We start from the raw sequence: 26,538 nt of genomic DNA on the forward strand, positions 1-26,538 counted from the left end.
AGAGAAGGGGATAACAGAGGATGAGATGGTTGGACATCACTGATTAATTGACATGAATTTGAGCAAACTCCAGGAGATAGTGAAGGACAGAGGAGCCTGGTGTGCTGCACTCCATGGGGTCACAAAGAGTCAGGACACGACTTAGTGACTGAACAATGACAAAACAATGAATAAAATGAACCTTGATTCTGACATCTTATCATATTTAAGATTATTGAGATAAGTATCAGGAAAAGTGAACAATAATGCTTCTACTAAAAAGAAGATATATCTTTATGACTTTATGCCCCAAGCTATCAAGATTATTGCCAGTATACAGTACCTAGGTACCAACTTTTTGGGAGAATTGCCTTCAGCAGAAGAGAGTCACCTGACCCAGTTAAACTCCTTGCCAGGATTAGACTACATTTCATGATGAATTGATGGGGTTGGGGTGGGAGGGGTGGGCGTGAAGAAATGAGATGTAAAATCCTGGCCTCCTCATCTCTAACTGGGGAAACTCTGAAGCGCTATCCTTGTTTCAGTGCTTGCCAGGGTGTGAGCTGACACTTTTGTCCTCACCTCCCTCTGTTCAGTTTCGTTTCAGCCTCTCTTGCCCAGTGCTGCAGACCCTCATATACTGCCCACCAGGACACTTCCTGCACACCAACCTCCTTCTCAGAGACTGCTTTCCAGGAAGACTTTTTTTTTTTTTTTTTTGCAAGAGTGGCATTTATGATACTTCTGAGTGAAACTTGGACAGATATTTAAAGTTTTCGTTTTATTTTTACTGACGTTTTATAGCTATCTTCTGTTTAAAACAAAATTGCATAATTGGGTAAGAGTCCAAGCCCTACATTCGAACCCAAGTTCCAGCACATACTGTGAGTGTGATCCTGGATATAACTTATCAGCATAAGTTACACATCTCAGTATACTCATCTCTAACACAGCACTATTAATGGAATCTGTCTCCTAGGGTTGTTGTGAAGACTAAATGAATTGATATTTATAAAGTGTTTAGCTTCTGGAACAGAGTATATTGTTACTGCTCATGACAAGTGACACTGCTTTCTACTAAAATACTATTAGGTAAATTATATAGGGGATACTAGGAAATGCCAAAGTTTGTGAAAGTGGTAGGAATAATAGAAATTTGCTGAGTTTTTAAATTAAAATGTTGAATGAATAGAATATATAAAGGATTAGGAATAGCAAAAGGAGAAACAAGGGTGAGTCATTTTTAAATATAGCTAGATATAAATATAGATATCTATAAAGTTGGATACTCTTAAAACATAAATATGAATATAAAAATAGATATCTACTGTTCTGTAATATATCCTCTTCTAGAAAAGGTATTGACCAAGGCAACAAGACTTTCATCAATGAGTAGTTGATGAAAATTAAAATCATTTCTCTCCTAACTGTTTCACCTAAAAAGCAGTTTTCAGAAGAAAAATAACTGCTATTTATTGCTTTATTCGTTTTTCAGAAATATATTTCCTGGCATGCACTGGCAGTGTGCTAGATCCTGTTTCATCTAAAACTGAGAAAATCAGGAATTCATCTTTGCATTTACCTATTTTCACCTATGCAAATAATACTAATCACCAATACTTGTACATAATTTTAATGTTTAGACATTTCATCACATGCACAACTGCATTTGTTAAAAAAATATCTTATCAGGAAAAAAATATCCTATTAGGTAACATTGATTTCTACTTTTTCTGATTTCCAAAACAGGGTCTAGAGAGTACAGAAACCAGCTCAAGCTAACACAGCTTTTCCACAAAGCTGTAAAAAAAAAAAAATTGATCAAGGGGGGAAAATAAAAAAAAAAAGAAACAAAACCAAAAAAACAGAACACAGATTCGCGCACTGCAAGTCTAATGTCCTATTCCTGTAGTGTGGCTCCCTTTCTAAAGCCCTAGGTCTAACTTTACACATATATAGATTTGTAAAGTAGTGCCTACTCCCTAGTGCTACACTATGATATATAATAATGCTAATCTATGCCCCCCTCCCTTTTTCGTAACTAACACAGTCAGAGGATCCATGAAAATGTTCTAGCTAAGTTTTTTTTTTCTCAAGAGTTTAATCTTGATTTTCCTTCAGTGACATTTGAATACTTACTAGTAAAAGAGAAAAAAAAAATACTGCAACTCTTATATATGTCTCAGCATTATAGAAGGATGTCTTCTGAGATCACAATTCACCTACTCTTGTCTCATTCTTGGTTACTTGACCTAATTAGACGTGTAGACAAGACTGAGTTTCAAAGTGACAACCTGGCAGGTGAAGATTCTCCACTGACAGGAAGACCTTTTTTTTCTCCTCCTGTCTACTTCCTGTCACCAGTTTTGAGAGAAAGATAACAAAAAGAACAGTGAAACTACTAAAAACAAAATGAAGTATTTAGCTATTAATATCTATAGCTTCCCTTGTGGCTCAAGCTGGTAAAGAATCCGCCTGCAATGCAGGAGATCTGGGTTTGATCCCTGGATTGGGAAGATCCTCTGGAGAAGGGAAAGGCTACCCACTCCAGTATTCTAGCCTAGAGAATTCCATGGACTGTATAGTCCATGGGGTTGCAAAGAGTTGGACATGACTGAGTGACTTTCCTTTTCCCTTCATCTGTAGCTTAGTATAGAACTCAGTCTAAGGAAGAAAAATTCTAGAAAAAAAAAAATGTTTCCTTTGAGGAATGAAATGGATGTGAACATCTTTTTCCAATGTAAAAAATAGTTTCAATGGCTAGGGTTCTTGCCTTGGTTTCTATCTATCTATCTATCTATCTATCTATCTATCCATCCATCCATCCATCCACCCATCTATCTATCCATCAATCCATTCACCCACCCATTCAAGTTTACTAAGGGATTTCATAAATGCAAAGGAACTTAAAATTTTAGAAAGAACTAATATGATTTAATATGAGGAGTATTTGCAAAAATTATTTTTATCCATGTCCTTCTGTCATTATACAGACCAAAATGTTGGTAAAGTCAGGTTGTGACTGGGATGATGCATAGACAAGCTTACCATGGACTGAAGCAGCAACATTCACAAATGAGGAATATATTCTAGTCTTACCAGCTGTTACTTGGTTTCCCTTTCATGTCTAGCATTGAACTGAATTGAACTGAATGCACTATCACATTACATGGCAAATTGGACAATGCAAGTTCAGAACCTCACCACTCAATCAGCTCATCTGAGAGCATGCAGGTGTAGAAAGACGTATTTTTAAGGCTACAAATGCTTTTTATGGTATATGAGGCAATTTTTACAATACAGTCAAAGAATTCCAAAGTCTTTAAAAAGCCAATAGCACTGTAAGAAACAGATCCCATTTCTTTTGTACTCTTAGTGTTTATGTTCTCCAACTCATCAGGGACATCCTTAACACTAATATTATATCATATAAGAATATTAGAGCAAATAGGAAGTTTCTTGAAAATAAACAATCCTCTTTGGAAATTTTATTATATAGAGCAGCAGGGAATATATTTTGAAATGTCAACCCACTGCACAGACAGGGTGTCCACTGTAAGAAGAAAAATCCAGCAGAAGACTGCATTAAATTTGAAAACCATTTGAAGACAGCATTAACAATATAAATTTTAACTAAGAAGGTACATTTATAATTTTTACATTTTTAAAATTTGAAAAATTTAAATGGAACACAAAATGTTGGTCTCTGTGTTGCACAGAAATTACATTATATATAATTCCTAATGAATTATTTAGGTTTTAATAAAATGTCTTAAAAATTATTTGCTGCAGAATAAGGACCCAGGAATAAAAAAAAAAGGAAGCATAAAAAAAAGCAAAGTCATTTCCATATAAAATAGTTCAAAATTAGCAAACAAAGATGAAAATTTTATAAACTAATTCAGTAAGATTGCTGACTCTGGTAAGAGAAACAATAATTTCCATAATCTCCATATTCAACTCTATGTTTACAGTGAATGATTCCCTGCCATTTTATTATTTTTTTTACCTTTTGACCACCTTTACACAATATTTATATTATTTAAATAAAAGTACTGCCAATGGAAATTTTGTATTTTTTTCAAGCAAAAATAAACTTCATTAATATTCATAAATACTATGTTCGAAAATATTAAGGAAATAATTGGTCCTGGATAAGAAGATTAAATATTATAAAGATGCAGTTCCCCTCAAATTTGTCTATAGGTTTAATGTAATTTCAATCCAGTTGTTTACTGTGGCTTTTCAGAACTTGTTTACAAGTTGTTCTAATTTTTTTTCTAGAAGTATTAAGAGATGATAAAAGGAAAGGAATGATTGAAATGACAATGAGAAAATAGAAATAAAATAAGAAAACATAAACCTGTAGGATTTAAACTCTATGGCATTGGGAAAAGACCTGAAATACAGATCTGTGTAACAGGGTACACATGATCTGAATATAGAATATCACATTGCAAAAATTAATAACAACAAAATAATAACTATCATTTAATTAAAAGATAGAAATCTTGCCTCTTAAGAGGGGGATCAAATTAGACTGTAATTTCATAGTAAAAAAACCAAAATCTTGATGAATTAAAGGAGAAAATGAAAAAGATGCCTACCTACCTGTAACTCCTTCCCCATTATAAACAAAGAAGAATAAAGAAAATAGTGGTAAATTTCCAACTAATTTACAATATATAAAGGCTTTGAAAGTGTAAAATCAATTGAAGAAATGAAAAAAGAAGAAAATGTCTCATATCAATGGGTTAGTAAAATTGAAATATAAGTAGACATAAATAGTTACTACAAAAACAAAGTTGTTATTTGGCATTAAGCTGGTTTCTAATTTTTTTGTTGCTATAAATAACTCAATATCAAACATCTCTGTAAGTAAATAATCCATCTTCTGGTTATTTCTTGAAAATATCTCACCAGAAATGGAATTACTCTGTCAAAAAAAAGTGCTAATTTCTAAGCTTCTTTATATACATTACACAAAGTGATTTTCAGCAACTGAGAGAGTTAATTCTTAGGTAGGCTGATAAGAAGTCTGGGGTCCCTGAGGAAGGGGAGGAAGAGGGGGAGGAGGGGGGGGGAGGGGGGGGGAGGGGGGGGAGGAGGAGGCGGAGGAGGGGGAGGAGGGGGGGGGGAGGGGGGGAGGAGGGGGGGGGAGGAGGGGGAGGAGGGGGCGGAGGAGGAGGGGGGGGACACACTTTTTTCTTTTTAACATTCCTTCATCTTAATCATGTAATTTTTTTTTTCTTTAAGCCCAGAGCTAATGATTATACAACAAAACAACCCATTTTGCTCAAGGATATGTTTTGCCTTAAACTCCGCGTCAATGATTATATAACAACAACATATCCTGTTCAAGGACTTGTTTCTTGTCATCTTAAACTGTATGTTGTGAGGGTGGGTCTGGTAAGCCCTTTACAACCTTGAGACAATCTTTTGATTTACTGTAATAACCAACTGAAAAAGTATATAGCTCCCTTGCTGAAACTAACGAGGGGGGCACTTTCCGTCCCCCTTCTGATGTCTATGTCAGAAGCTTTCTCTGTTCCTTTTCCACTGTAATAAAACTTGTGTCACACAAGAGCTCTGAGTGATCAAGCCTGTCCCTGATCCTGAAGCTGAACTCTCTTCTTCAGAGATCACGAATCCGACATCAATCACTGTAAGCTATAACAACTATTGTAATGATTTGGTGATCCGTGCTCAGTTGCGTCCAACTCTTTGTGACCCCATGGACTGTAGCCCATCAGGCTCCTCTGTCCATGGGATTTCCCAGGCAAGAAACACTGGAGTGGGTTGCCATTTCCTGCTCCAGGGGATCTCCTCAAGCCAGGGATCAAACTCGCATCTCTTATGTCTCTATACTTCCCTAATCAGTATTTGTGGAGAAGGAAATGGTAATCCATTCCAGCATTCTTGCCAGGGGAAATCTCATGGAGAGAGGAACCTGGCAGGCTACTGTCCCAAGGGTTGCAAAGAGTCGGACATGACTGAGTGACTACACACACACACACACACACACACACACACACACACAAAATCCATATTTGTTCCTATTTCATTGAAACAGAAAAATTTTTTATAAAAGAAAGGAAAAGAAAACTTAGCTACCATTTAACTTAACATCTATTTGAATATTAGTGACTGAACTTATTTTTATTAATTGTTTGGCCATCTGTACTTTCTCTTTTGTGAACTGCAATTCATACTTCTTTCAATATATTGAAAAGAAACAGAAAACAAAGATGTTGAAATCAGACATACGGTAGTCTGGCTTTGTTAGCAAACAACTGTTTTGATGTTGTGTAAGTTAATTTTTCTGAACTGCAATCTCCTTGATTCAATAAGAATAACACCTAAAAACATGGAGTTAATGTATCAAATGAAATAAATTAATAAGGTTCAGAATGCTGATATAAATGACTAGAGTAAAAATAAGTCATGAACCCACTTATATTTAAATGTCAGTAGTAGTTACTGATTTTAGCCATTATTTTTAAATTAATTAAGATAATCTGTATTTTATATTTACAATAATTATTAAGATTATTTTTTGCAATTAAAGATATTTTAAGCAAAGTCATAGTTTGTGAGCTTTAGATTTTTAAGCAACTTCATTATTTCTTATGCCTTATAATTTTTTCCTATTCATCAATATGCAAATGGGATGACTAATAGATACACACCCTAAAATACATTTTCACCAATTGTCAGCTTTGCAAAGATGGAATTATTTTTCATAAGTGTAAGCAACTTTAGCACACTAGGTATTTTTAATTTTCCAAAGTCTTCTTTGACTCACACACTTATGTATTAAGTGATGTGACATTCAACTATTCAAAATCTCAGAGAGAACATTTTTTTACAAGTTGTATTCATGCATTATGGAATGAAAAAGTGATGATGTGATAACTATACATAAAGGTTACATTATCCACATTTTTCTGTCAACGTACTAAAAAAACTTGTGAAAATTTTTAACTTGTATATTTCATTTTCCTTAAATATTTATTAAGACAATAAGACATATATTTATCATCCCTGAAATGTGACAGCATACAGAATGACAGAACATAAAGGCAGGAATCCCATACCTTTTGTGTGAGTCACACCACTAATCTTGAAGGCAGAAGTCTCCTCGAGGAAGCTGTCCCAGATTTGAGCCATGACAAGACGCTTGGGCTTTTCCTCACCTAATCAAAATATAAAGAGATAATAGACTTCAATGTCACATTAAAGAGGACAAAAACCAGTGGAGACTGAAATAGAAGCAAAATCTCCTTTTAATGGAAAATTTTCAGATCATTTTTCAAGGTATATTTAAGATTAGATTTAAATGACATTTCTGAAGCAGATATTCATCACTATTAATGGTTTTCTCTATAATATTAAAAAAATCAACTTATAAAATCAACTCATAAATTCTTAGAATTTTCAGTTAAACTATTCAAATTAAAAGATACTAAAGAGATCATGTTTGAGTTCACCATCTAAAAACAGATTATAGTAGTTAGTTAATAACTATACATGCATAAATACACACTTTTGCAATGTTAATAATTTAAACTAACCACTACAAAAATCAATCAATTATTCAAAATGTGCTTATGGGTTATATAATAAGTACTTGCTTTTAGTGCTACCACGTATAAAAAGTAAAAGTCTCTGTCAGCACTTACATTTATAATTATAAACATATTGAACTAGATGTCAGCTGATAAGAAGGGGATTTTTGTAACATACAGTAAAATTGTATACATATTTACCATTTTGCCCATCAATACTACTTGTAGAAATACATCTTAAATATACAAAGACATTACTTGTATAGCAAAATGCATGGGGCACATTTGTATAGCAAATTATTTGAAATAATGAAAATATTTATGTACTAGAGACTAGTTGTATATAATCAATAGTGTAATAACAAAAAAAAAAAAAACAACTGAGTACTAAAAGTCATAAAAATCTATGAGAAAGATGTCCATTAACCATTTTATTAGGATTTCAGACATGGGTGAAGTCAGCAAGGTGTAAAAGAAATCATACAGTATTCTACCTTTGTGTAAGAGGATGAAACAGAACCATGTGTGTATATATGCACTTATCCAAATATCTCATTTTTGCAGACATAAACATAGTATGGATAAATTAGAATCAAATGATGATGGCCATCTATATGGTTGATTGAGAAATTGGTAGATGGCCGAATTACAGGAATGGTATTTCTTTAAGTAGAACTTTTTATATAGATGAGTTTTGAATAATATATGTTTCACAAATTCAAAAATAAATTTAGAAAGTTTGAAAAAGCAAACTTAAAATTGAATTAAAATTAGAATTTAAGAAATCCTAATTAGAAATTAAGAGACTCATCGTTACATAAATTGACAACACAACTATACAGAATAAAGAATTAAATACTGTGGCTATTTCATTGGCATATAGTTGCTTGTAGTAAATCTCTTATGATCTTTGTCATATAAGTTAACTATTTTTATTCTTCTTGTCAGTCATGTTTCCTTATGGTCCTTTAATAATTCAGGCCATATTATGATGCCAAGTCACCAAGGAATATGAGTACAAGAAGATATGCACATGGCAGCTAGAAAAAAAAGAGTCCACAAAAGAAAGGGTGAGGAAGTTAGGACAGAGAGATCCCATCATTAAGAAAAGCAAAGGAAGAATCTCTTCATAAAGTAGTGAAGAAAGTGGAAGAGAGGAAGATATCAGAGGTCAGCATCTTCCTTGGTCTCCAGTCTCTTCAGGTTGAAAGAAGAAGGGGGAGAACCTTTTAAGTCTAAACATTCTCCCAGGACACGGTGAGTTTACATTAAAGACTTTTAAATTAATTTTTTAAAAAGAGAAAACATTTTTTATTATCAAGCTTACTATCTTTTCTTGTCATATAGGAGAAAAAAATTTTAGAACAATGAAATAAAATTAACAAATTAATTTTATTTTAATGCTAAAATTTTGATCCAATATGTTTTTATAACACTCATAGTGATACAACTGCCCTCAAAATTCCATTCCCTGGAAAGTTCCATTAATCAGCCTTGTGTATTCCCACACCAGGAACTGTAAGCCTGACAACTGGTACAAAGTTCACAAACACATATTTCCTTGGTGCCTACCTTAATTTATGGTTTCCAATGCCAGCCAAATATAATACCTTTTTTAATTTGAATTTTGTCAGCTCTATCTTCTTTTCCCTCCAGGCATTTATTTCAACCCACTGTGCCACTCTTCAAATCTCTTATCTCTTTTCCTCAGCAGATGAAAATATAAACCTAATTGCTCTTAAGCCCAAAGTGCCTCTACTACCTACATTTTATCTACATTCACATTTGTTTTAAGGTACCATCATCTGTTCAAAGGTAGAAACACCCTTCCTGTTCAAGGCTCTTCCTTCTATCTCAACCCTGATCCCAGTTCCCTCTGAGCTCTGGCCCATCAGTTAAACTCTACCCGCTTTATATCTTTTAACTTTTGCTCAACCCTGGCTTCTTCCTTTGGCTTATACATATGCTTACGTCTCTTCCGCATTAAAATGCTGACTTCCTTGAGCCTGCAATCAAGTTTTATTAAGCAGCATGTCTCTTCTCATTATAGTTGAAGTATCAATAAGGGCATTTTACATGAAATGACATTATGTTCTTTATTTTTCTTAATTATTTCACACCAAGAGCAGGAAGAGACGATCAGGAAAGATGAGAATTCTAACAGATAACTGACAGTGTTCAGCTTCAGCATGAATTTAAATAAAAATAGTAAATTTGTAAAAAGAAAAAAAATAGTAAATATACAATGAGGATAAGATACAGTTTTCCCACAATCAGATTGACAGAAGTTAAGGAGAATGCTGATACTCAAGGCTTACAAGGTTCGAGAAAATATACTGTAATATACTTGTGATGACAGCATGAATTCCAACAGTGTAACCATTCTGTAGAGTAAACTGGTTTTTACATCATAAGCCCTAACATTTGTGTTCCTATTAGCCCTGAAATTGAACTTTATAAAAATGGATCATAGTAATAGTAGTAGCTTTAGCAGACATGGCAATAATAGTTAAAAAGTTAAAATTATTAATGTCCATTATTAGATTTAAAATGTGTTTCATGAAACATATAGTATAATAGTTGATCTTTATTTCAGACTCATATTATTTGGTCATTTAATACAAAGTGATCAAGCACTTCACAAAACTGAATTAAAAAATACATCTTCAAAATGATATAAAAAGAGGAACAAGCTTGGATTTGAGCCAAAATTTAATCTGATTATGCTATTTATATGGAAAAAAGGAAAAGGAAACAGAATTATAACACTAGAATTTTTATAAAGTTTTGAAGAAGAAGCATTGATATATCTGAGTAATATCAAATAAATTATAAAAATTTACTGTGAATAATTTACATATTTGGGTTTCCAGAGAATTTGACTTGGTACACAGACTCCTAATTTCTGATCCTGGCTCCATCATTTTAGAGCTGTGATTTTGGCCATGATATCTCATTTCTTACACCTTATTTATGTTTTCTCTTTAAAAAATGATTCTCTTGAGCTAATGGATCTCTACAAAGTGTCTACTACCTCTAAAATGCTTGGATTCTATGATAGGATAATAATTACAAAATAACATATGTAAGGTAAAAGAAAAACAACTTACCAGTTAGTATGATATCGATGAAAACCTCGTCTTTGGTGGGATTTTGGAAAGGTATAGGAACAGATGCCTGAAGATGAAGGGACGCAGTTACTTTTTGTATTTCGTGAGGCTGGGGGAACAGTCCTATTCCGGAGAGGAGGAATATCCATTCTTTAAACTGGTTAAAGATAGAAATACATAACAGAGACATCCTAATTATTTTTTATTTGTAACACTTAATATAGAACACATAAAAATTTTGGCAGATAAAAAAGTATTGTGTTAATATTTAACAAGCATCATTTTATCTTTCCTGCCTGTTCCAAATTCCTTTTGATTTTACTGAAAAGTCAATGTTTTTACACTGAAAAAAGGCCAAAGACCAGTATTGAACATATTTCAATGCATATAGGTTATTGATAACAACATATAAGAGAAATCTTAATGAAAACCATGCATTTCTGTTCAAGGTTTTTTAAAAATTCAATTTGTCTAACAAACTGGGTACTAAACATTGTATGAACCTTCCAAAACATTAGAATTTCAAATGAACTTTAGACGGTTATCACATTAAAGAAAAGAAGGTGAGGCACAGACTGAAGTCTCATTAAAAAGAAGTGTGTACAACTTGTGTGTGTGTTTGTGTTCTCAGCTGGTCAGTCGTGTCCAACTCTTTATGAGCCTGCCAGACTCGTCTGTTCATGGAATTTTCCAGGCAAGAATACTGGAGTGGGTTGCCATTTCTTCCTCCAGGAGATCTTCTCGACCCAGGGATCAAACCTGCATCTCCTGCATTGGCAGGTGGATTCTTTATGACTGCGATTGTCATATTACTTATTCCCATTATCTAGTACAGGCTATGTTCTCTTATCAAATGAAATGAAAGAATGGCTCAAAAATTATGTGAAGGAGACTGAATGTGGCCGCTGTTCTCATGTGCATTTCATAAATCTCTGTTTGAAAATGTTACCCTTGTATTCATTTAGAATAAAAGTCCCTTAAGACTCTGTTCTGCACTGAACACTTTACTAATGTTACTGATGAGTGAAGAGGTCATTAAACAAAAACTGACTAACAAGAAGAACTCAAGGGCCTCTTGATGAAAGTGAAAGAGGAGAGTGAAAAAGTTGGCTTAAAGCTCAACATTCAGAAAACTAAGATCATGGCATCCGGTCCCATCACTTTATGGCAAATAGATGGGGAAACAGTGGAGACAGTGGCTGGCTTTATTTTTCTGGGCTCCAAAATCATTGCAGATGGTGATTGCAGCCATGAAATTAAGATGCTTACTCCTTGGAAGGAAAGTTATGACCAACCTAGACAGCATATTAAAAAGCAGAGACATTACTTTGCCAACAAAGGTCCATATAGTCAAGGCTATGGTTTTTCCAGTGGTCATGTATGGATGTGAGAGTTGGACTATAAAGAAAGCTGAGCATCAAAGAATTGATGTTTTTGAACTGTGATGCTGGAGAAGACTCTTGAGAGTCCCTTATACTGCAAGGAGATCCAATCAGTCCATCCTAAAGGAGATCAGTCCTGGGTGTTCATTGGAAGGACTGATGTTGAAGCTGAAACTCCAATACTTTGGCCTCCTGATGTGAAGAGCTGACTCATTTGAAAAGACCCTGATGCTGGGAAAGATTGAGGGCAGGAGGAGAAGGGGACAACAGAGGATGAGATGGTTGAATGGCATCACTGACTCGATGGACATGGGTTTGGGTGGACTCCGGGAGTTGGTGATGGACAGGGAGGCCTGGCGTTCTGCAGTTCATGGGGTCGCAAAGAGTCGGACATGACTGAATGACTGAACTGAAACTGACTGACAATGTCCTAGTTTATCACCTCTAAAACTACAGAGATGTTTTCAAGCTTAAGTTCCAATAAAAAGAGGGAAACTTACTTTATGATTCTTTCTGAGTAGGATGGGTGGTGACAGCAAATCCATAAAATGCTGTCTTAGTAGTGAGTATTAAAAGCAAGTTTTATCTGCATATGTCTTCAAATGACTGCATTACTTTTATTTAGAGATTCTATGAGCATAGGTTCACTGTATTTTCACTTAGATGCCTGAGCTTGATCATACACAATTGATTGAGTGGAATCAAGTATCAGGGTTCAATTACATTAACAACTGTTTTTTGTAAATTATTTCTTGGCTATTTTATAAAAGAAATCATGGATGACAGAAATTGGCTTACTTTAAACAACTGGAAACGAGCTAAACTACAAAAACAGAAGATCATGTTTTCATGTTTCACCAAGTAGTCTGGAATACTGGAGCTTTTAAGTTAAACCATGTCCCACCATTCTTGGACATTTAATAACCAACAATCACTCTGTTGCTAAGTCCCTTCAGTCGTGTCCGACTCTGTGCGACCCCATAGACGGGAGCCCACCAGGCTCCCCCGTCCCTGGGATTCTCCAGGCAAGAACACTGGAGTGGGTTGCCATTTCCTTCTCCAATGCATGAAAGTGAAAAGTGAAAGTGAAGTCGCTCAGTCTTGTCCGACTCTTAGCGACCCCACGGACTGCAGCCTACCAGGCTCCTCCGTCCATGGGATTTTCCAGGCAAGAGTACTGGAGTGGGCTGCCATTGCCTTCTCCAACAATCACCCTAGCATTGCTTAAATCATCAACCTAGGTTCACAGAGAGAAATTAAAAGGTACCCTAGCAAATGTGTGCATTAAAAAGTGTAACATTTTTAGTTCATCTTTTATCTAAAACTTCATTGAAAGGAGACACAGTAAAGCAAAGATTCAATTCCAATGTTTCTGAAAAATGAAACAAGTGTAGGTAAAAGACAGTAGATCTGGCTCACACACTGGGCAGAGCTCAGGGCATCTGAGCTTGCTAAGAATCAAGAGAGTTTTCCATAGACAAAGGCTGCAAGGACCACAGACTCATGCTGGGTAATAAAATCACTTTGATTTGATCTTTTTTTCCTTCATTTCCACTATTCTGACCTTTAGATGCAGGAAGTCACACAATCAAGTATAAAGAAGTAATGGAAACTATTTGAAAATAAAAATGAAATGACTGAAAACCAAGAGAAAAATCTCAGAACATAATGTTTGATATCAAAGAGAAGGCCTGTTTATCATATCTGCTGCTTACTATTGTTCCTCTTATCTTGTCATGCAGTAACACAATCTCTTTGAAAGACTCTGGAAGCATATTTTGAGTTTATGATATTCACAGTTGTGATGCTCTAACCAAATTAATCTCAGGGTTCAAAATCTACACAAACAACTTTAGCCTAAAGTTAGATTTCTTTCTTTTTTTTTTTTTTTAATAATCCAGAGTTCTTCACATGGATCCAAACTGGAAACAAATGAAATAAATTATAATCCATGGCCATTTCCTTAAGTTCAGCAAAGAACCATTTTCAGAAATAGTTACAAGCACTAACAGAATAGATTTTTTGATTAACTAGCTATTTAGTTGTGTGTGTTACTTCAGATATATTCATCAGTGAAATCAAGAGAGGAACAAAGATCTATGAGAGTTTTTCCCTAGTGGTTAATGTAATTGCAAACTCACAGACTTAGAAAAGTAACCCTAAAATTTTATTTTTAAAACATTTTATTTTTATGTCTAGACATTCATCATACATACTGCATTTTCAGAACGTTTGTTCAATCAATACTTTAGGATGAAACAGCTTTGCCTGAAAAAATTGTCAGTGAGTGTTAGTTGCTCAGTCGTGTCTGACTCTTTGCAACCCCATGGACTGTAGTCTGCCAGGCTCCTCTGTCCATGGAATTCTCCAGACAAGAACACTGGAGTGGGTGCCATTTCCTCCTCCAGGGGATCTTCCTGACTCATGGATTGAACCTGGGTCTCCTGTATTGCAGGCAGATTCTTTACCATCTGAGCCAACAGGGAAGCCCCAAAATGTCAACTAAATGAATTAAGAGGAAGCCCTCAATGATTCAGAGATGAAAAAGGACCAAAAATAAATAAATAAATAAAGGCAAAAAAAAAATAAATAAATAAAAAGAAAAGGCAGGAAAAATCACAAGTGTTAGGGTAATACATTGAAAAGGTTGATGTGGTCTGAACTCTAGGTAAAAGGATGACATTGATTTACGTCTCCGTTCAGTTCAGTCACTCAGTCGTGTCAGACTCTTTGCGACCCCATGGACTGCAGCACGCCAGGCCTCCCTGTCCATCATCAACAAGTTTGACTTTACTCAAACTCATGTCCATTGAGTCAGTGATACCATCCAACCATGTCATCCTCTGTCGTCCCCTTCTCCTTCTGCCTTCAATCTCTCCCAGCATCAGGGTCTTTTCAAATGAGTCAGTTAGATTTAAGTCTAACCAGAGATAAAACCTTGGGGATTTGCTATAGCTTGGAAGGAGAGGCTTAGAATAACTGAAAGCAAGGCCCAGTGTTAAAGTGATTGACAAAAAGGTTTGAGTTGATTACTTACTTGTTTGAGCTCTTTTGTGTTTGATAAAGAATTGTGAGTTTGACCTCTGGGCTAGGATTTTCTAAAGCTATCAAGATGAAGAAAACTCATCATTGCCCTCTGATGTGCTAGACTACCTTGAGTTCCACCAGAAATGCAAACAACTAAGTTATCTCCAAGAATGAAGATGAAAGGACTGACGCTGCTATGAAGCAATCAGCTAAAAGATAAGCCATGTTAAAATTATTTTTGTGAAATAAAATATCTCTACTATACCTTCCATTCTGTATAAGAAGGATTACTGTTTATTTTCTTTAATACTTTTGACTCAATGGGACTTCCCTGGAAGTCCAGTGGTTAAGACTCCATGCTCCCAATGCAGAGGGCATAGGTTTGATCCCTGGTTGGGGAACTAAGATCCTGTATGGTGCCCGGGGGGGGGGGGGAAATATATATATATATATATGAAAAAATATATATATACATATATATATTTTGAGAGTCAAGTATAATCCATTGTATTGCTTCAGGCCATGTATTTGTCAGTAATCATATAAACAATTTAATAGCCTCAAAAATTTTTTTCTAAATTACACATTTTGGGGGGAAAAGAAGGCACTTGGGCTTCCCTTGTGGCTCAGCTGGTAAAGAATCCACCTGCAGTGTGGGAGACCTGGGTTTCCCTGGGTTGGGAAGATCCCCTGGAGAAGGGAAAGGCTACCCACTCCAGTATTCTGGCCTGGAGAATTCCATGGACTGTATAGTCCATGGGGTCGCAAAGAGTCGGACACGACTGAGCGACTTTCCCTTTCACTTTATTTTGAGTTACATACTAGCCTTTCACTGACATGGGGACCTCTGTATTATATTTGATTTCACTCTCTCCAAGATTACAGGATTTTCTAAGCTCCTTGGATATAAAGCAAACCCTTCCACTTACTTTACTCCCCCATCAACACCTGAAGAAGTAAAAAATAATAATGAACGTACAAATAATGTAAAATTCTTACTGGCAGTAACAGTTATGACTTGGCAGTGTGCCTGTAGTTATAAAAATAGTTATGAAGATGGGCTGAAGCAAGATGTCCTAGGTTCAACCTCCTACTGATTCATAAAATGGGGTTGACCATACTTTTACCATAAGGACTCTGGTGACAATGAATTGAAATAATTCCTAGAATGGTATGTAGCAAGCTTAGAAATGGTTAAAAAATAAACTACTATTTTTAAAAATTATTATTTAGATGAAAATAGAGTGGGAAAAAACATACTACTTGCAAGATTAGATTTCATACAATTTTATATTTAAGTTCATGAAAACTTGAGTAATAAAATCCAAGTCAGAAAATTAACATAAATGCTAGCAATTTGGCATTTACATTAAAGTACCTACATTTTAAATCTGGGTTTATATTCTCTTTCATTCAAGTGATCTAAGAATTTAAAGATGCCTTCTTAAATGCCTGTGCATACATAATGTATATTATATTTTCCAAAGTTCATTTAAATAATAATTTACAATAAAGTTGTTTTGCTTGCAAAGATGTCAAATGGATAAATTAGATTTACATGTTTATTAACTTTAAAATTTAATTAACCTGTCTTGGTCTAAGAATACTCTATCATACCTGAGCACAGTGGAAGATGACAGAAGTCTGATGACTAGCTCTTCCAAGAGCAGAAGGACGAAAGTGAATAGGTATGTCTCTGGTTGAGTTAGGTGGTATGATCAGCTGTGTGAATTAAGGAACAAGAAAGGGAAACACAAATCAATACTTTTGCTTGAGTCGGCATCTTTGTGTGCTAGATATATGCCAGGTAGATGCTTGTGTGATTAACATGTTGCCTTGTACACATTAAACATTTTTAGCATGGTTGCTTGGCAAATATTGGTGAAACAACCCAAGATACTAAACAGTGTTCAATAATGCATACACCATGTTCTTCCCCAAGACAATGACTACATTGATCTGTAAAAGGAAACCAGGATTAAGCTTTTAAGCTGAGTTGGAATCCCCAATAATGGAAATGTGCATTTTATTTAAGAACCCATAGCTTATTGTCCATTTCAAGAACCATGTCGAACCACTGGGAATCTAACTTGTAGCCTTGGCGAGGTCAAAAGAAATGAACTCAGTCTAAATGCAGAGGTAAGATATTCTTCTTTAGTGCACAATGAAGTTTCTTCTTTGTCCTATCACATAGACCCTCAAGGTGTGATCTACTGGAATAACTTGAATCTGAATTGTATTAGTATGAGTTACTGCTTCAGAGATTGTAAAAGAAGCTATCCTAATATTCTATCGTAATAGAATAAGGACTTGAAGATCTTAAGTAATCAAAAAACTACACTGTGAATAATGTAACATTTACTATCAACACTTATAGAATGACGGAATGAATGTTACATGTTTGAAAAGTAAGTAACTTATTTTTTCACTATTATAGTTTTCCAGATAACTTTTGAAAAAGGAAACTTGCAGTTTATCAGTCTTTCAATCCTCATAGGATACAGCATTTACTGTTTAATAAACTCTGAGAATAACCATGAACAAACATACAAACTTATTTTTAGAACAGAGTTAATTTGTTGCTGTTGTTCAGTTGTTAAGTCATGTCAGATTCTTTGCAACTCCATGAACTGCAGCATGCCAGACTTCCCTGTCCTTCACTTCTCCCAGAGTTTGCTCAAATTCATGCACACTGAGTTGGTGATGCTATCTAACCATCTCATTCTCTGCCACCCTCTTCTCCTTTTGCCCTCAATCATTCCCAGCATCAGGGTCTTTTCCAATGAGTTGGCTCTTCACAACAAGTGACCAAACTATTGCAGCTTCAGATTCAGCATCAGTCTTTCCAATGAATATTCAGGGTTGATTTCCTTTAGGATGGACTAGTTGGATCTCCTTACTATCCAGTGGACCCTCAAGAGTCTTCTACAGCACCATAATTCAAAAGCATCAATTCTTTGGTACTTAGCCTTCTTTATGGGCCAACTCTCACATCTACACATGACTACCGGAAAAACAACAGCTTTGACTAGACAGACCTTTGTCAGAAAAGTGATGTCTTTGTTTTTTAGTACACTATTAAGGGCTACCCTGGTAGCTCAGCTGGTAAAGAATCTGCCTGCAATGCAGGAAACCCTGGTTCGATTCCTAGGTGGGGAAGATCCACTGGAGAAGGGATAGGCTACTCATTCCAGTATTCTTGGGCTTCCCTGTGGCTCAGCTGGTAAAGAATCTGCCTGCAACGTGGGAGACCTGGGTTTGATTCCTCGGTTGGGAAGATCCCCTGGAGAAGGGAACAGCTACCCACTCCAGTATTCTGGCCTGGAGAATTCCATTGGGTAGCAAAGAGTCGGACATGACTGAGTGACTTTCACTTTCACTTTTCTGATTTGTCATATAGCTCTCCTTCCAAGGAGCAAGCATCTTTTAATTTCATGGCTGCATGAATTAACAGAGCTAATTACTTCCTTATTATATATATGTGTGGTTTATTTACAGCAAATATATATATATTTTTAATTTCAGGCTGGATCTTCCTCTGATATTTCAAATGTGTTGATGCTATCAGTTAATGCACATTTAAGGAGTTTAATTTCAGAATCGACTTGAGCAAAAATATTAGAAAAGTTGCATTTCACATGTTCTTTCAATTTAGTAAATGTGACAAAAGGATTTCTCTCCCTCCTCCCTATATATACATAAAAGAAATCATCAATTTCATTGTAAAAGTATATAATACTACATTAATTGAGATTTTAAACTCTAGTTCTACCACTTACTAATCATGTAGTTTAAATATTTTGACTTCTCTGGCCTCAAATTCCATTTGTATATGTCAGAGGCAAGTGGTGAAAACTGAGGTTGTGTATACAACAAACCAATAACTCAATTCCTTTATTTCCACAGAAAATTTATTGAAAAATTCACCTCCCCTGGTTTCAAGGAAAAGATAAACACTGTTGGATGGAATTTAACTGTAGCAAACCTACTTGTTTAGTGTAATGGGATACATATATACATAATATGCTAAATATAGCAGCTTTCTGACTCTTAAAAACATTTCATTACAAGCAAAAACATTTTATTACAAGTGTCATTAGGAGAACCAATTCCAATCTTTTGAGTTTACACTAGATCTTAGTTCAAGAGGGAAAGATATTCTTCCAACAGTTAGGTAAAATGAAATTTGGACCAGATACTAGATGATGGAGACTAAAATGCTCTTAAGAAATATAATCTGAAGTATTTACTGTTAAAATAGTATCTACAATTTACTTTTAAATTGAATAGCAAGAAATGTAAGAGAGAAAAGAGAGGAAAAAAATTTAAACAAATTGTTAATATAAGAACCAAGATAGAAGGTGTAAGTCTGTGCACTGTATTATTCTACTTCTGCATCTTTTTGCTATTTTTCATAATATATGGATGGAGGAAAGTAAGTTTTTTATATAATTATTTCACTTGATAATCTATGTTTACTTATTGAAGCATTTATGGATAATCATCAATATTTAAAAATCCTCACCTATGAATATTATACAACAAAAACAGGAATAAAATCATATATACATATCTATATATGTATATAAAGTTATATATACATTAAAAACTATATAGATATATAATATACTTTCCATTTATTATCATTACCATTAATGTGTGCTCCTATTGATTCTATAACATATAATACTTTAATCATCTGTAAATTTTTCAGTTATTTCCTAATATTAAGATTAATTGCATATTCAGTGCTCAATAATATTTGATAACTGTGAAAGAATGAATGGACTAAGAAGCCATAGTTGGACATGTTAAAGTTGAGATGATCTTTTTCATTATGCAATGTAAGGGGGTATCTGTAATATAACACATTTGTTTTCCTTTGAAATACCATTTACACTCTCTGTAAAAGTAGTTATACAAAGGATATGAATGCAACACTGTCTAATGAGTATTTTCAGTTCTGCGTAAACTATAGCCTGACCATCATATTCTGTTTAATTTATGGACAATATGGTGTTAAGTAATACAAACACACACATACATTTTAAAATAATTTCCCTAAGATTACACCATATACATCAATTTCAGCAATGTAATACTTAGCAATATCTGATTTGATACCCCATGGCAATTAAGAACTCATTTCATATCATGATATTAGCTGGCAACCAGTGAGTGACAAGAGACAAGTATTAAAGTATAAACAAAGAAATCACAATTGTAGATTTGTTAAATAATTATCAAACAGCAAACAATAAAATCCTTTATCTAAATATCATATCTACTTAATAGGGCTTCCTAATTTACTGTATGGGCCCCTGAAGAAAGTAATCCATTGCAATTATCATGTTGAAATTTACTTGAAAGCATGGTTTTGTCTTTCACTATATATATTTGGTATGGTATGCTTTGGAAATACAGACAGGGCTGCTGATTCTTCAGCTCTTGTTTTGTTACTTGGAGGAAGATAGAGGGATGGAGACCCAATGAATGGCTCCAGTCTCTATCAGGAACCAAGGAATGAGAAAATGAGGCAGAGAAAGGAGAGGGGAGCAAAGCTGTCAGCACTGTCTGTGGGGAGGGGGCGGTGGGTAGAAACTAAGGAAAAGCTAAAAAGAACTGCCCCCCTAGGATTTATATGACTAATCACATTAGTCAAAATCATATCAGTAAAATGCACAATTTTCGTGGGGATGCTAATAGCTGGGGAGACTGTGCATGAGTGCCTTAAGTGGAGGCAGGATGTGTATGGGAAATCTCTGTACCTTCTGTCTAATATTGCTGTGGACCTAACCTTCTCTAAAAAATTAAGTTTCTTTTAAAAAAAAGAAAGAAAAAAGAGGAGAAAAAAAAGAGCACTCTAATTAAAATCAGGGGAAAAGAAAGTCATATTACTAGGTAACTATCACAAAAACTGGCTACCAAAATGGTCAGAAATAAAGCACAACCAATTTATTTAGGGATCAGTGAAAATGAGCATGAATCTAGCCTATACATCATAATTTTAAAAATTTATATGAACATGATACTGATTTTCTTGATAAAATTGGTGACATATGTTACATTAAAAAAAATAGCATCTGCAATTCAATTGCTAATACCCCATGGTGTGCCAAAATCAGAACTGCAAAATGTTCTAGGTAGTGGTAGGTTACTCGGCTTTCTGAATATACTTACTGGTAATCTCTTAATCTCCAGGACAAAATTTTCAGTATTACTGTTTGTTGCATGCAATTCTAAGGTTTCACATGTAGGATTATCTAAACAAATCATCTCAGTGGCAACCCTGGAAGGAAAAACAAAGCTAGTGAACTTGTTCATAAACTCATTCAATGATAATTTCACACACTCGATGACTACTATGGGTTGAAGTGCATCCCTCAAAAAGATCAAGTTCTAACACCCAAACTCTGAGATGTGATTTATACTCCAAAGCTCTCCAAAGGATCAGACAGTGTCTGGGATTTCACCTGTAATCACTGCCTTGCTTAGCTTCTTCCCTTTGCTTATTCTGTTTCCCCTATTCTCTTACTAATTTTTCTTACTGGGAACACACCTCCTTAATAAGTCACTTGCAGTGATGTTTTGGCTCAACTCATGGCACTCAGAGAACTGAACGCTCTTTTGCTGTGCCTGCGGAGCGACATTAACTAGAAGGTACTGATGTGCCCACAGGTACACACACTCTTTAAAAGCAGGAATTGTGACTTGATCACCCTTATGTATCAGTACTAAACTTGACGTCAGACATGTAATAGGAACTCAGTCCCCTAAATATAAATGGTCATATTTCAAGGGCGAGTATTGGTCATATTTCAATGGTCATATGTCAATGATCGAGTGTTCTCAGTTGCCCACTGTATACTCTCTTGCTTTGCCTTGAGCAAACTCTAGTCAGCCTTCTGTCTTTTTGATAGGCCACTGAACTCTGCTTGTCCCCAAGCCCGAGCAAGCACCAAAAAGGTGGAATCTGTCTCCCTTCTGAGCTTCTCCTGGGAATTAACTGACCACAGAGAAACCCTTTTTCCTATCAGTCCCTACTGGTCATTTCCCCTTCCTTGTCTAGCTTCTCTCCAAAGATTCTGGGTATCTTTGCTTGCTCCTCCTTTAGCCTGTAAAAGAAAAAGCTTGTTCTCTTTGATACTGAGTAGCTTGTAGATTTCTGAGAGGGAAGTATTCTCTGAATTGCAATAGTCCCCTGACAACTATTTTAACAATTCCTTTTCCTCCCTTGTAATAATCACTTTGAACAAAAGCCTCTCCTCCCTAAGTCCTGACATATTTTTCTTTTCACACAAGTTTTCCACAAGGATAGTTTAAGTGGCAAACTTCCCAAGAGAAGAAAAAAATTACTAAAACAAAATAGATGTTTGTCCTATTTAAAAAGAGTAACTGCAGTATAACAATATCTATTAAAAAGAACTTACTTTCCAAGGTCACAATATATTTCTTTCATTATGGTTGGTTCTGGAAGGTCAGTAGTTATTTTCAGTAAATACCAAAACTCTAGACCCGAATCAGGCTGAAAAACAATGCTGGTGGAGAGAAAAATAAAAATCTTGTCAGCAGATCTAGTTTGTATGCAAAACAAATTTGGCAGAGAAAATAAATTCCAAATAGGTGGTTCCAAATATAAAATTTGACAATCATTCTGTGACACATTCTACTCTTGTTTTAGATGTATTTTTTTTTTCATTTTCGGTGAGAAAATAACTTCTTATTCAAGAAAAAGTATTATCATGAATATCTGTCTAATAAATGCCTGTTGAATCAATGAAAACTGCTTTAACACAGGTGATTCGATTATCTTACAGTAGCTAGAACAAGTAGAGTCCTGTGTTTGAACTGTGATTAAATCAGATATAGTTGATTTTCACATGAAGACTATCAAGTGACATGCAGCTCTTGAAAGCTGCCTTTATCATCAGCATGTGCTCTCCTTTGGGGAGACAAAGAGCATATAACAGTCTAAAAATAAAACTGGGCTGGTATTCCAGCTCTGTCATCTTTTATCTGTACAGCCTTGAACAAGTCACCTAACTTGCTGAACTTCAATTTCACCATTTATAAAATGGGAACACTCATTCCTACCTCTTACGGTTACTCTGAGAATTTTAGGTGTGTATGTATGTAAAATATATGCTCTAGCGATGATAATAGAGAGAGCAGGCAGTAAGTATCAGACCAAAGTATGCCTTTTAACTGACAGTTTAGCTGACCAACTCCAAGATTCAGTCTGAGCTCATAAAGCCTCTATAGTCACACTGGGGAGGGGGGATGGGCCTACATTTCTAATGATAATCTAGCAAAATAGTGTCTTCCATATACATTATGACTTTAATTTACATGCTTTACATTATAAAAATGCTCATCCTTTACAATTGTGCAAATATATTTATTTCTTCATCATTCATTAAAATAAGAATTATTCTAACTCTTTTGAAAGAGTATATAAACTAGCAAAGAGCTAGTAATGGAATGCATTGTACACAACAATAGTAAGTTAAGTACAATCTTTAAAACTGTAACAATTGGATGTTACTGTTGAAACAAAGAAATTTTACTATAAGCTGAGTTAATCATGAGTATAGAGGCTACGTTTGTGTGTGTGAAAACAGTGCAAAGAAAGTTTCTCATAATTATGCCATAAGAACACTTGCCATGGCACTGTTAATATGTGTGTGTATGTTTGTGATTTGCATTTAATTGAGAATATAAGATATAAATGAATTTTTATTAAGAATACTGAAAGTTTAACCGTTAATCCTTATGGAATCATGTTCATTTGGCTCAATTTTTACACCCAGAAAAATATGGTTAACAAAAAGTGAGGTGAAAGAGAGTATATAGGGGGCAGTTTAGGCATTATTAAACTTGATATTCCAATAAATAATATCCTTGCACTAAAGAAAACAATGGTCACTCTAAATTAGTATATTTTACCAATGAATGATATTAAACAAAATTAAAACTATGAGCAAGTGTAATCTGAATGATTATACTATGCAAAGAAATAATTTGAAAGGTTAATTTCAAGGGATAAACAATAAGTATAATGCCACATTCAAACCATACCTTTCTTCTGTAAAGCCTGTACATGCTGGAGAATACCGTACGATATAGTTGACAGAACCTCGTGGAAATAGTTCAAGTTCATCGAGTCCACTAAAGGCAGCACTTGAGAATAGCACATCGAAGTGAACAATTTTCTCTTTTGGATTAATGAGAGGTACTTCAATACAAACACTCTCCTAGAATTACAAAAGAAATATATAATTAGCTCTAAGCTTCAGCACAGAGTCTTTGTCCTATGGAAAACCAAGAAATTTTTCTACATTAGGCCATTGTTTTATTTTTTTCTCCTTAGTCCACTAATGAATGTACCTCACTCTCTTTTAATCTCTTATGTATTTTCTTTGCTTAGCCTTGGTAAATTGTAAAATTATTGTTTTCAAAAACAAATAGTCAAAGAGATACACCTAGCTAAATACTCAGGAAACTTCAAAATTATATACATTTAAAATATATTTTTCATCAGTACAATTATTATTATGAGGTCTGTATGTCAATGTTTCCTCTAGCTGTGGTACCAGGCTTTAGCATGCGTAAGAATCATCTGTAGAAGTTGCTGAAATATGGATTACTGGCCCCCTTCCTCAAAGATCCTGATTCAGTAGATCTGGGATGGGGCTAAAAAAAGTCAAATTATGCTGATGACATGACTACCTTCCCATTTAGATCCCTTCCTCTGTCTAGTTTTTCTGGTTCTGGCTCCCAAGTGTGCCTGGAAGGCACACTTTACTTTCGAAGACATTTCCTGATTCTCATTCTGATCCATTTTGGCTAATGACATATCTTTGTCTAAAAATTTTATTTAAGCGTAGTTGATTTACAATGCTGTGTTAATTTTTGCTATATGGCAAAGTGAGTCAGTTATACATATATTCTTCTTCATATTCTTTTCCATATAGTTTAACACAAGATATTGAATATAGTTCCCTGTGCTATACAGTAGGACTTCGTTGTTTATCCATCCTATATATAATAGTTTGTACTTGCTAACCCCAGTTGCCAAGTCTCCCCTCCCCCCGACTTGGCAACCACAAGTCTGCTCTCTCTGTAGGGACTTTTATTTTATCCCATTACAGCTGTGATCTCCACTACAGTAAAAGCCATTAATTGAAGCAAATGTGTCAAAGGTGATTAAACACGCAGGGCATATCTCAAAGTTAACAAAAAGCCAATTGTCTATAATGATTTAACCTAATTAAATGGAGAATGTTGGACATTTTAGCCATAATTTAAAGCTCAATAATGGGTGTTCTTTGGGACATGGAGCTATTTTGAAATTTATCAAGTCACATTATAGGACCTGGTGGGGACAGGTGGTGATGGGGACAGAGTCATTCACACAACATATCTTCAAGATAGACATTACTGCTTTGTCCATGGGACAGCATTTGCTTGATTACCTCTGTATAAATAAATGAGTGGATAAATATTATATTTTAGGGAATAGAAGTAGCATTTAGTGTGGTAAACATGATCTGTCGAGGAAAGATGGAAATCAAGGATATATATATGTTTATAATTACTAGATGAGAGTAGATATCATTTACTACAAATCAGACTTAATCATAAATGCAATGGAAAACGGTCATCTACAATAGTTACTGGAGATATTAGAATCATGGATTCCTAAAATAAATGGCCATTAAACTCCTACAGTAAAATATCCATGCTCATAATTATAAACAAGGAAGAAATAAAGTATAATATGCAAAAAACTCAACAATGGCATTATGTCAAAAATTTTACTATTTCCTAGGCAACCTGACATACTTGTAAGACTGTTACAAAACACAGCCTCCTAGAAAGTTCTGAGGGTCAAGCAAATCAACAACTAACCCAAAGTAATATGTCATGATAACAAATCCCAACCACCATATAACAGCCTAGACACTCTGCCAAGGTCTTTAGACAGAAAATTGAAATAAGGCATTTTGGACTAGATATTTGTCCTGGCCTATTAACTCAGATCTTTTTCAGAGAAAGTGTCACTGTAAGACAACGATACAGCTTCTTCAAAGAAGTGAAAATGCTAAGATCGAACTCCATTTCATATTACTATTGGCTCATAAACACATGCCATTGGGAAAAAAAAGTTTCACAAAACAGTCCCTGCTCTTACCACTTGTGACTTCTATGATATATTCTTTCCTATCCTACTTTATCCTATCCTATCCTAGTCATTTCTTTTTTAAAAAAAATTAATAATGCTCATTTTAACCAAGTCACATTTCGAGACCTGTACATTGAAAAACTCCAGTCTAAAGAGGAAAAAATAGTACTGGGATGTGTGATTGCTTTATGTCTTATCACATGTAAACTATGAACACAAAATAAAGCAAAATCAGTTTAAATCTACTGTTGTCTCTCTGAATTGCAAGCCATATAACAGAAACTTTG

General features: G+C 34.8%; 1 protein-coding gene across 1 annotated transcript in view; it reads right to left on the minus strand.

The window, feature by feature from the left end:
• The window catches only part of CFAP47 (cilia and flagella associated protein 47), a 479,971-nt gene that overhangs the window by 95,602 nt on the left and 357,831 nt on the right, over window positions 1–26,538 (minus strand). The window contains exons 52-57 of the mRNA XM_043897451.1: window positions 24,145–24,320; window positions 22,497–22,604; window positions 21,247–21,355; window positions 16,684–16,788; window positions 10,658–10,814; window positions 7,077–7,175 (exon numbers count right to left, since the gene is read on the minus strand). Of these exons, the coding sequence (XP_043753386.1) occupies window positions 7,077–7,175; window positions 10,658–10,814; window positions 16,684–16,788; window positions 21,247–21,355; window positions 22,497–22,604; window positions 24,145–24,320 (754 nt within the window). The remainder of the gene's footprint in view (window positions 1–7,076; window positions 7,176–10,657; window positions 10,815–16,683; window positions 16,789–21,246; window positions 21,356–22,496; window positions 22,605–24,144; window positions 24,321–26,538) is intronic.

Source organism: Cervus elaphus, chromosome X (genome assembly GCF_910594005.1).
Source record: "Cervus elaphus chromosome X, mCerEla1.1, whole genome shotgun sequence".
NCBI classification, from domain to species: domain Eukaryota; kingdom Metazoa; phylum Chordata; class Mammalia; order Artiodactyla; family Cervidae; genus Cervus; species Cervus elaphus.